Here is a 12,579-nt window from a genome sequence, read left to right as displayed (position 1 = left end):
AGGCAAGAAAGGAACACACGAGGACAGCAGGTAAACTTAGCTTTTGATGGTTAGAGTACACAACTCAGTCAAAACAATAAAATTCCTATAACGCAGAGCAAAAATGTTCGCTTTGCAGTCGCTGATTACTAAAATACAACACAAAATCCCTGAAAAGGCAAAACAATTAAATAAAAACAAAAACTATTACCTCTTCAGTAAAAATTCCAAAAAATAACTATTTCCAATTCCAATTTAGACACAGATCCTTTGAAAACACGTAAAAAATATAATTTTTTCTGCTTTTACTACATACAGTACTTTATTTCTTTTTTTTCATCCATACTGTACTCAATTATTACCCAACTCCTATAGAGTTCTTTCAGTGTTTATAAACAAGTGTGACGTATTGAAGCCGCATGTGCATTGTTGAAGCAGAAAGGCAAAATTTTTGGCAGCCCATTGACAAAAAAGACTGTAGATCATCGATAAGAATAGCTCAAGATAGCACAAAGTATGTGTTAGCAGCAAGATAGTTGCTTTACTTTAGTCATCAGAGTAAACAACAACAAAAATTTTCTTTTGATCAGCGCTGGATTTCTTGCTTTAAAGATACCAGAAAATTGGCCATGAAAGTGCTTGAACAGTGCTTAAATTTGGGCACTAAAATCCCCAATTTTGGAGGCTTTGGAAATAAATGTTGACATAGCTAAAAATTTTGGCAACGAACAACAGCAAACATGCAGATGTTCATTATACTTTTATTTATGGTGAAGATGGGTTAAAATGTGGACCATTGTGTGGCCTTACACTTGAACACAATATGATGTAATGTTTATCCTTTACTAGCTTATTTGCTCTGTTACTTCAGTTACCTCATATCCACATAAACATTGTATATGCAAGTGAATGCATATGGTGGTAGTCGGTACAAATGAGGCTCCCTGGTGTTTTGGCGTCTTCACAGCTGTTACAAGACACCACAAACTCTGGGGCACACACATTACCGACAAACAAAAAACTCCCAATGTATATTTTTTCACTTGCAGGTCATCTATAAGATGTTGAGGCGGCAAAAACGTCTCTTAAGTAGGTAAAACTCCACTAAACTAAAAATCAAAAGGATGAGTCATGACAGCCAAACCTTTTCATGGTTTTGACACGTGATTTTAATTACATGTTAGCTGACGTTATTGGGGCCAGACCTTTTGCATATATATGGGTCAGTAAGCAACGACGGACTGCCTAAAGCAGTGTTTTTTTCCTTAGTTTTATCGTTTCTTTTTTATTGATGTGCATTGACTTTTAAATGCTGTAATTTCCAAACAATAACCCACACCTGATAATAAGCTGCATCTAATAATTTTTTTAAAGGATTTGGTACGTGCAAAACCCATTCATCAATTATTCTACCGCTTATCCGAGGTTAGGTCAAGGGGCAGCAGCATCTGCAGGGAACCCCAAACCTCTCTATCCCCAGTCACTTCATCCAGCTCGAGCCCGGGGCCTCCTGACAATGGGACATGCCCGGAACACTTCCCCGGGGAGACTTTCACGAGGCATCTTTATATCCTTTTTTAGATGCCCGACCATTCTCACCTGGCTTCTGCCAATCCAAGGATCAGTCGCTCTACACTGAGTCCCTGGAGATTCAGAGCTTCTCACCCTATCTGGGAGGAAGAGCTTAGCCACCCCAGCGGAGAACCAATTTTAGACACATGTTTCTCTTGCTCTTTCGGTCATGGCCCACAGTTTGTGACCCTAGGTGAGTTTTGGAATGTAGATCGACCAGTATATCGAAAGCTTTGCCTTTAGGCTCAGCTCTTTCATCACCACGACCGACCGGTACAGGGTCCACATGACTGCAGACGGTGCACTGATCCATCTGTTGATCTGTTCCATTCTACCGTCCCTCGTGAACAAGACCCCGAGATACTTGAACTCCTTCACTTTGGACAGGATCTCATCACGACCCGGAAAGGGTATCTCGTCTTTTACCAGATGAGAGCCATGGTCTCAAACTTGGAGGTGCTGATCTTCATCCGCGCTGCTTCACACTCTTAGATGTAGTTTGCTGTAGGAAGCCAACAGCACTACTTCAACAGCAAAAAGCACAGATACTATGCTGAGGCTTCCTAACCGGACGCATTGCATGAATTCTGTCCATAAAATTCTGAACAGAATTGATGACAAAGGGCAGCCTTGGCGAAGTCCAACTCCCACTGGAAACAAATCCCACTTACTGCCGGCAATACAGGTCAAGTTCTGGCACGGGTCATGCAGGGACCAAAGAGCCCTAATAAGACTGTCCAGTAGCACATACTCCCGAAGCACCTTCCATAAGGCTCCCAGAGGAACATGGTCAAAAAAACCACATGTAGACTGAATGGGCAAACTCCCATGCACCTTAAAGGACCTTGCAGAGGGTGTAAAGCCTGATCACAGTTCCAGGACGAAAAACCACACTGCTCCTCCTGGATCTTAGATTTGACTTCCTTATGAACTGTCCTCTCCTGTCACAGACCAGAACGGACACAGGACTCAATAGCGTACATTTCTCAGTTTTTATTTGAAAAGAGAGGGAGAGTAAGGCTTGCTTGCTTGATCCGAGGACCGACGGAAAACAGGAGCGAGCGAGGCGGGAGTGACACTCCCGTGTCGGAGGGAGACAGGTGGGAATAGTGAGTCGTTGGCCGGGGCTGGGGATCAAAGGGGATGTCGTGTTCGTAACCAAGGTCGTAGGCAGGAGGCAGGCAGGTAACGGGGCAAAACGGATCAGGTAACAGGAGGCAGGCAGAACGGGCGCAATCAGGTCCAGAAACAGGTCAATAACGAAGATCAGGCGGGAAAAAGGCTTTGTACAAACGGAGTCGGACGGCAATGCTCACTGAGCGGAATGCAACAGTTCGCAACGATCTGACAGTCACTGAAAGGAAGCCGGGGGTTTAATAAGGGAGTGTCCACCAATCATCTGTCCGGGCTGTTGGCGCCAATCAAGCTGCTGCAGGTGCTCCAAATTGGCAATCAAAACATCTACAGTAACCCTGCATAGACCTTACCATGAAGACTGAGAAGTGTGTTTAACCCGCACCTAACTATAAACCGCATATGCTGTATACGATGAAACATTTACAAAGAAAGACACATAGAGTTTTTAAACTTTTACCAACAAGCACACAGCAAAGAAACACAGCAACAACACAAATAACCAGTGATGGTCACAGTACTTTAAAAAAGTAATTACTTACAGTTACTCCTTATTTATTCCAAAACGTAACTGAGTTAGCAACTGACTTTCACTCTATACTAAAAGTAACTCACAGGGAGAGTAACTATTGCTGTTACTTCAAAAAGGTGTGTATGTCAGAGAATTTGAAATGTCCTGAGCCTTATCTAAGTAAGTTGAATAGAGAAGAACGGACAGGTATTTTGTGTTTTAGAACGTTGCAATGATCATTGCGCATTACCAGCAACAAATTGATCCTACACTTGAAGTGCAACAATAAAAGTAAACAGTAAACAATGTTATAAAATAACATTGGCAAATATTCCATGTTGACACGCTATGAAAATAATTCCCAATCATTTAAAACCGGGTTTATTAATCAGTGATGTTAACCTACTACAGTATTTCTTCCCACTCTCCCCCTTGCTAACACTGTGAGTGCTTGCGCCAACAATGTGCTTTATTCTTTGGTTTGATTCAATTTCCCTTGTTATGTAAATAAAATGTAGTTTGTTTGAATCAAACAATGTGCATTATTTATTTGTGTGTCCATATTATTTGCTTTTTGGACTGATCAATCATCATCCATATATATGACCTGCAAAATTGATAATGTATGGCTAAACATACAATATGTTTAGAGTTTTGTCTTCTTCCTGATGAAATCCAGACACAATATGAGGCTATTTTGAATTAATTCCTGTGGGAAAACCACCTACTAGCCGAATTGTTTACCACTGAATTAGATTCTAAAACAAATAAATTACAAATAAAGCCCATCCCAGCCATCTCCGAGCAGTGGGCAGGGGACACCCTGAACTGGTTGCCAGCCAATCGCATGGCACACAGGGACAGACACCTCACTCGCTCAGTCACACCTAGGGACAATTTGGACCGGCCAATTCACCTGAAATGCATGTCTTTGGAATGTGGGAGGAAACAGGAGTGCCCGGAGGAAACCCACGCAAGCACGGGGAGAACATACGAACTCCGCAGAGTAAGGCCGGTAGCTGGCATTTAACCCACACAGGAGGTTCCCACGACCCCAGAACTGTGCCGCACACGCGCTAACCACTGTGCTGTCGTGCTGCCCGAAAATAAAACATATTTAACAAAATAAATATTACCACTCCTCGAACCTAGAACAAGTCCAGTAGCTTTTCTTTCCTCTGTCTAACAGCATAGGAGGTACACTCAGGTATTGCTGAGGTTTGTATTCGAGACTGTATCGCTATATACAAAAAAATGTAATCAACATTTTTTTTCTCCTCCTGGCCCTTGTTTAATGTTTAAGCCAAGGCGACTCAAAAAGTTTGCCCACCCCTGGGTTAAATGCTTAAATGTGAAAGCTCAGGGGAGAAGCAATGAAAGGAAGCTTACAGACAATTTTGAATGGTTTAACAAGTATTGATGGACAAAATATAACTAACAGCACTTGATTCAGATATTTTTAAGGCCAGCAGAGAAGCCCTTTCAGGTCCTGATGGCCCACCACGGTTGGATGCAAAAGCAGCAGCCAATCAGCAGTAAGAATGCTAACTTTCTATGACGTGCAGGACTACCAACAGCTGCGGACTTTCCCACACATTGCAACAAGATATTTGGCATGTGGGCTCACCATGTGTACCAAAAATACCAACTAAATAGTCATAATGATGGTAAACTGAGTCTATCGTGTGGAAAAAAAAACAAACACGTACATGGTGGAAGTGACATCACAAGAAGTTGTGAGCTGACTTAGTCACGGAGAACAGATAGGATCACAGCCAAACCATTAATGGATTACTTTGTGTTTGCATGTGGGCGTTTGAGCGCATATGCGTGTGTGTATTTAGTGTGTTAATGGAAGTCAGTTCTGCCGCATTGAAACAAACAGTAAAACCACTCAAAAACTTGACGCCTATCATTTATCATAGAATAGAATAGAATAGAATTCAAAAGAATAGAACAGAATAAAAGAATTGCCACTCATTGATAATAACTTAGTGAATGTTTTTTTTCCAACAAGATTAGACCTGGCAGTCCAGGATAAATAAGATAAACACATTATAAAGACTTGAAATAAAATATGACAAATACAAATGACAGGATAAATAGGCAAAAGTATTTACAAGGTAGTGCTTAGAGACAGCTTTGTTGTAAGTGCAATTTTCTTTCAACATAAAAGTGCAATAAGAAACAGTGGATTGTAACAATAGTGCAGTGAAAAGAAGTGCAATGACATTTAGCAGCACAACATTGCCAAATAAGTCAATAAATATAATATGAATACCCTTTTTATCTGTACAATACACAATTTTCAGCACCAAATACCAGAAATTACATGGAAACCGATGGGTAAAAATCCTTGGAAAGTTTACTATTCTAATTCTTTTTCTTTTTTTATTGCGTGGAAATGACACTTTGCATGACTCTAACTGTTACCATGATCATACTGTCATGAAATGTACTAATCATTCTGTTTTCCGATGAGTGAGTACAAGCTATCTTTATCGTTGCTCGTGACTAGTGTTGCAACCAACACATTCCTTTGTAACGCGTTCTTGAAACTGTGGTAGGTAATGCACTGCGTTATCAATAAATTTTCTCACCCAACTGTATTTACACCATGGTGCATTACTCAGCTACTTGTTTGAAGCAGATCATGAAATACAATGTTCTCCGATTGCTAACTGCTCATCCTTTGCGCACAAGATAACATACTACTCTTGATCAGCGCATTTTTATTATTTAGATTAGAGTTTTCAGCTTGTTTTTTTTTTAATACCGGACACCTGCTAAGGAGATTGCACAAGAATTTTGTTATTTTAACTGTTATGCACTGTTTACATCGTCATTATCAGCCAATAGTGTTGCCGTTCTTTGATTCCCACTCCCTTTAGGGCAGATATGCTTTTTGTAATCTAAGGTATTAAATAAAAATAAAGGTTTCAAGAGAGACTTTTAGAACGTCTTATCTTGAAGATTTTTCTACTGTTCTCCTTGCAAGTTCAAAATTCAGAGGCGTCCTCTCCTTATTTTGAGTGTCTAGTAAACTGTAAACATATCACAGGCCTCATAATCATCTATTTTAAAATAACAACTCAATTCATTTCTTTATCTATTTCACCACAACTCTGGAGATACGATCAATTTTTCTGCAGGCTTGGGGAGTTATGGAATACATGAACCGGCGTTAGGTAATGTGGATACACAAAAATGTCATTGCATTTTGTTACAGTTATACGAAAAAAGATGTAATCAAATTACAGGTACAGTACATTCAGTTAAAATAAGGATCACGGTGACTTTGCAGCATTCCAATTATATCTAAAAGCATTTTTATGTTGCATACTACTGGGGACAGTGTGCGTTAGTTTTATATTTTTTATTATTTTCCCTGTTCCATTAGCTTTGTTTACATTTGCTTCTCTTTCTCTCGCTCTCTTTCTTTCTCTCTCTCTCTCTCTCTCTCTCTGTCTCTCTCTCTCTCATTCTCTCTCTATTTCTCTATCTCTCTTTTTCAGCAGTCTCGTTAAGATTCCTCGTCCAGGCATACTCAATTTGTCTTACATTTACATATGCAAAATGCACTCATAGAAAAATTGATTCTATCATAATTTCAACTTTTGACACTAGAGTGGCAGAGAGAAATGTGCCAGAGCGTGTTGAAGACTGTAACAACAATATTGGGTTCTTGATGTGCTCTTAAATGAACAAAAACATAGCATAGTTCATCCGCCATGTGTTTTCAATACACTATACTATGCGATCAAAATGTGAGCATTTTTTGTTGTACTACAAGCAACTACCTGATCTTGGTTTCCTCTATTAATTTTCAAAGTTACATTGTTCATGTATTCTAAACAAAATGTATGAAGTTTATCTATATAAAGTTTATTTTATCTTTTATTAGTACATTTGGGGCCTGCGACTGGCTGGCAACCAGTTCAGGGTGTCCCCTGCGCACTGCCCGAAGATGGCTGAGATGGGCTCCAGCACCACCGCGACCCTACTGAGGATAAGCGGTGCAGATATTGGATGGATGGATGGATGGATAGTATATTTGGTATTGGAGTAATCCAAAACTAATCCGATATTACTTTAATATTATAGTATTTGGGTTATATTACTGATTAAATTTTTCAACAGGTGATTTGTAACTGTATAGGATTACATTTTTAAAGTAATCCTCGCAACCCTGGTTTTATGACAGCTGAAGGGATTTCCTATTTTGCCTGTTCACTTCCTGTTCTGCTGACACATGGGTGATCTATTACTTCCTATCGAAAGAAGACCACCTGTTCGCTTAGACACACACAAAAACACACACATTTTTGTCATGATTACCCAAGTGGAGCCACCTGGGGTAATCATCTGACGCGCGGGAATGTGCTTCCTGATTGGTTTATGTTCCCTTTTTAAGCACGCTACGCCGAGACCTGTTTGTCTGAGGACAACTTCTGTACCCCGTATGACTCTCCCGATTACCTGTGCCTTCTTGTTTACCTGATTCTGCCTGCCTGCCTCCGATCCGACCTGCTTCCGTCCCACGCTACTATCTTCTCTCCAGTCCCGGTAAACACGACCTGCTTCCGTCCCACGCTACGATTGGCTACGTGTTCCGAAATTGTCTTCACGGCTTTGCTGCTGGCGTCCGACGGTCATCGCGTCTCCCGCAACCCTGTACGCGTCCTCAAATAAAAGACTTGTAACGAACGCTCTGGGGTCTCCTGCTCTGTTCTGGTCCTCCTGACAGAATCCTCAGACCAGAATGGACCCCGCGTTCGTACATCTGCCCCCTGACGACTAAGAAAGCCAGAACCAGCAGCCCAATTCCCTTTTAGAATGTGCGGTTCGGCAAGTCATTTCCGACGTGGCGAAATTGGCTAAGCAAGTGAGTCAGTTACGGCTCGAGTGGGATCTGTTGGGTCGGGACTGGTCCTATCTCTCCAAAGTAATGACCCATCAAGCCACTTAATCGGTGCCCAACACTGACAGGGCACCTTTGGCCTTATGACTGCGCAATGACTCCCATGCCTGCCTGTTCGACTCTCCGGCCTGCCTGTCCGACTCCCCGGCCTGCCTGTCCGACTCCCCGGCCTGCCTGTCCGACTTAGTGGTACTTAGTACCAAAGATGACAGAAGACACACTCCAGAGAGTTTGGCACAAGCGCGAATACTGACTCAACGTGTGCAGATTCTCAGGCTACCCTCATAATCTGTGTTGGGCACGATATTTCAAAAAAGTAATTCCTTATAGTTACTCACTACATCTTCCAAGAAGAATTGAGTTATTAACTGATTTGCCCTATAGTAAAAGTAACTAGTTACCAGGGAAAGTTACTATTTCCGTTACTTTAAAAAGAAGTTGTTGTATGCCAAAGAAATTGAAACACCGCGGTCAGGTCTTGAACCGGAGTTTATTTGTATAGATAAGAATTCCTAATATTTTAGAGAACCGGATTTTTCGATTCGGCTCTTTCGGATCCCAAACATCTCTCCAGGTTGTTTTTGTTGCTTTAATCCTTACATTACCAATTAGTATGTAACATTATGCAGAGAATTCTTCTTAAAGGGGGAAAAATAAAGAAAGAAGATAAAAGAAGAAAAATGAGTACACTTTAAATTTGTATATAAACACACTGAAAAACACAGGAAATCTAATTAAAATATTTACTATGTTCAAAAATATATATAAAATAAAAAAACAAATGTAACCTATTTTTACCAAACAGTTTTAAAGTCAACAACACAGAATCCCTGAAAAAGAAAATACATATTGACCGATAACAAGAGAAAAAAAGAGTCCTGGAGGCAACCAGCTATTTATTGGTGGGGACCAGGCTCCCTACGTCCACTTCCAAGAGCCGGCTCATAAGAGCTGTTTCGTTTGCAAATAACACAAGAAGGTTTCCGCACCAATGACAAAAGCACTGGCGCGTTTAGATATAGGGCTCACATTTTTCGCAACTCAGGCCTAAATTACCTTGACTTTCTGTGCATTAGTAAATACTATATTTATAATCACTCTTTTACTAAATGTAAGTCACTATTTTGAATGGTGACATGATCTGAAAAGACTTGATATAAACAACGCGGAGGAGAGCGGAAAATCACTTTATTTAAAGTAACGCACCGCTTTTGAATATGAGTAACAATAACGGCATTTTAACAGGAGTCTCAAACACAATTTACTCAGGGGGCCGCTGGAACTAGAGTCTGTGTGAGGTTGGGCTGCATAGTGTTTCTAAGGCAGAAACTCACCAAAAAATACATGTGAAATGCATCAGATATTGTTTAAGTTTCAGTTCAACAGCATTGACTATCTCCTTCTACACTCTCATTTCGCACATCAATTTGAACAAAATATTTTGCGTTGAGTTTGCAAAAAAAAAAAAAGATAGTTAATTGAATTAGATAATTTGTGTAAACTTTGAAGAAGCTAGCCAATCATATTGCAGGGCAGTGTACATCGATCTCAAATATTAGTGCAGTGTCTACAGTAAATCATTGTCATACTGTGTCGTAGGAAATTATCCAATTCGTAAGCCTGCGCGGTCTAGCATAAGCTATCTTTCATTTGGATTTACCTTAACCGGAGATGCACCGGAACCGACTGGTGGTGTTCCGTGGGATTTTTGTCAAATTATCCATTCTTGATGTGTTCTGTTTATTTTTCTTCTTGGAGGATCTTCACAGCATTCACTCTACCCTGACGACCTCGGTAGGGGCAGGACAAAGACTAGCTACCTTCCCGTGGTGTCCTGCGAAGGGCTCTCTACCGGGGGAGCCTTACGAATCCAACTCAATCCACTCTGACTCGCTCTCTCTTTCTTTCTTGGTCCTTTCTCCTTCTTTGTCTCTCCTTTTCTCTCTTCCCCCTTTACACTCTTGTCTCATTTTCTCTATCCCTCTCTTTCCTACCCTCTCCCCACCTCTCTCACTCTCTTTTCCCCCTTTTTGAATTTTACTCTGTCTGTCTTTCTACCTTTCTATCTGTCCCTCCCTTTCTCTTTCTTCTACTCTCCTCTCTCTGTTCTTCTTAGGGCAGGCGACTTCGAGAGCAACCCTGGCCCCAGTCCAAATGCTAGTGGTGCTTTCGAACCATTCGCTGCGACCACACCCCAATCACCTGTACTACCTGCCCACGGGGCTTCCATGAATCATGCACCGGCCTGTCCGAACGTACTAAGGACTTCAGAGGCTTCGTCTGCTTGGTTTGCTTGGGTCACACACTGTCAGGCCTGGCGGCACAGGACAGTTGCAGCCCCCCTCCTTCGGAGAACTACGGAGCCCCCCACGAGCGAGTCTAGCGCTACTAAGGATTACCTTAGGCGCCTTGAGTGACTCAACAACAACAACAACAACCTCGGAAGGGTGATTTTTGCCGTCTCCGTCAAGCCGTTTGTTGTCGGAAACGCCAAAAATCAATCTAGTGAGGTCTTCTGGGTAGCTTGCATGCTGCGAACTTGGGCGCTGGGCTGTTCGTTGTCGGAGACGGCAAAAATCCCCCTTACGAGGTAGTCCGGGTATCATGCGTGCTGTGCCCTCCGGAGCCATGGTGCTCACTTTGGCGCCAGGCTTTTTGCTGTTGGAGATGGCCAAAATCACCTTTCCTCCCCACAAATAAAATGTGAAAATTCTGTTTTTTGTCGGGCTCAGTCGCTCATATCAAGTTAATCCGGCAGGTAGGGGGAAGTTCAGGCTTTTATACACTCGAGCCATGTCAGGTCTGGCTGGATTTTTAAGCCCGATCTTTCCTCTTTTTCATATTATGTTGCAAATGGCCCGCAGGCCACGTGCTTAAGTACCCCTGATTTAAAATCATACTGTAGTCCCCGTCTAACCACGTGGAGCTGGTTTTTCTATTTCAAATATCATGATGTGGATTTTGATCATGATAGTACCTGATAGAAAAAAATCACCCAGTGTCAATTGATAGGCAGCAATATCCATGTGTAAACTAGAGAAGTTGCCAACTTCCACTTTCGCCGGTGGTGGTGTGTCATTCGCAAACGTAACGGCTCTATGTGCCGACTCTCTACAGTGAACTAAGGAAGCTGCCTCCTTACCAATTAGGAGATGCTTTCTTTTTTTCTATTACGATTAGTCCACATGCGTTTTTTTGGGGATTCCGTGTTGTTGACTTCAAATATGTTGAGTATGTAAAAAGTTAAAGTTGTGATAGTAATTCATCATTTATTTTTACAGTTCAGTGGGTATTTTACTTTCTATTTGCTGTGTTTTTCTGGAATAATGTGTTTCACGATTAGCCATGTTTTACACAATAGATTTTACGTTTATCAAGTCAAGTCAATTCAAATTTATTTATACAGCCATCAATCACAAAAATGTCTCAAAGGACTGCACAGGATTACAATTAAACAATCACCCGATCCCAAACCAACATGCGGGCAAGGAACAACCCAAAACCCTAGTGTGAGGAAAAAGAGAAACCCGAGAAGGGGCCTCACAAGTGGTAATGCCCTTTCCAGGACGACCAGGGTGAAATAGATTTAGCATTACAGTACACAAACATAGTAAACACTAGGCAACATGTTGAAAATGTGTCCGGAAAGTGCATGATAGCAACGACGCCCCCAGCCTGTAAACTAGTCCAGAAAGTCTATGACGGCCACGACGCAGCTTCCCATCTCTGCTAGGTGGTCAATGCAGGCGTTTATCTTTTATTCCATAGTTTGTTGTTGGAAAGAAAATATTTGTTTTTTACATTGTGTTATGTTGAGTGTTTTCAGGAATTCTGCATGTTTTACTCTAAAGTTGCATTGTATAAAAAAAGTTTAAATGAGTAAAGGTTCACTGTATTATGAATAAATAAATGCTTTTATAATTTAGTAATATAATGGATTTTTAATTTCATTTTTTAAAGGTTAACACTGATAGCACTGCATTGTTTGAGAATGAAAACCACTGCCAAATGTGCACAGCGTAGCAGCAAGATGCCAGACAAACATGGCAGTGACTACTAGGTATGGATTCTGCTATGTAAAAGAAATAAAAATTTCTCGACTTTTAAATCTCATCTCATCTCATCAGCTACACCGCTTATCCTCAGTAGGGTCGCGGGGGTGCTGGAGCCCATCCCAGCAATCATCGGGTAGTGGGCAGGGGACACCCTGAACTGGTTGCCAGCCAATCGCAGGGCACACGGGGACAGACAACTCACTCGCTCATTCTCACCTAGGGACAATTTGGACCGGCCAATTCACCTGAAATGCATGTTTTTGGAATGTGGGAGGAAACCGGAGTGCCCGGAGGAAACCCACGCAAGCACAGGGAGAACATACAAACTCCGCACAGGAAGTCTGGAGCTGGATTTGAACCCACGCAGGAGGTTCCCAAGACATGAACTGTGCCGCACATGCGCTAAC

The 12,579-nt window shown here is 41.6% G+C and overlaps 1 protein-coding gene across 1 annotated transcript in view; it reads left to right on the top strand.

Moving 5' to 3' along the window:
• The window catches only part of gdap2 (ganglioside induced differentiation associated protein 2), a 69,372-nt gene extending 57,436 nt beyond the window's left edge, over nucleotides 1-11,936 (top strand). Inside the window, exon 14 of the mRNA XM_088352582.1 lies at nucleotides 10,239-11,936. Within this exon, the coding sequence (XP_088208708.1) occupies nucleotides 10,239-10,349 (111 nt within the window). The 3' untranslated portion in view covers nucleotides 10,350-11,936. The remainder of the gene's footprint in view (nucleotides 1-10,238) is intronic.
• The last annotated feature ends 643 nt before the right edge of the window (nucleotides 11,937-12,579 follow it).

Source organism: Urocampus carinirostris, chromosome 14 (assembly GCF_059441175.1).
Source record: "Urocampus carinirostris isolate Australia breed hairy pipefish chromosome 14, RoL_Ucar_1.0, whole genome shotgun sequence".
Classification (NCBI taxonomy): domain Eukaryota; kingdom Metazoa; phylum Chordata; class Actinopteri; order Syngnathiformes; family Syngnathidae; genus Urocampus; species Urocampus carinirostris.
This window is presented reverse-complemented; position numbering and strand designations above follow the sequence as displayed.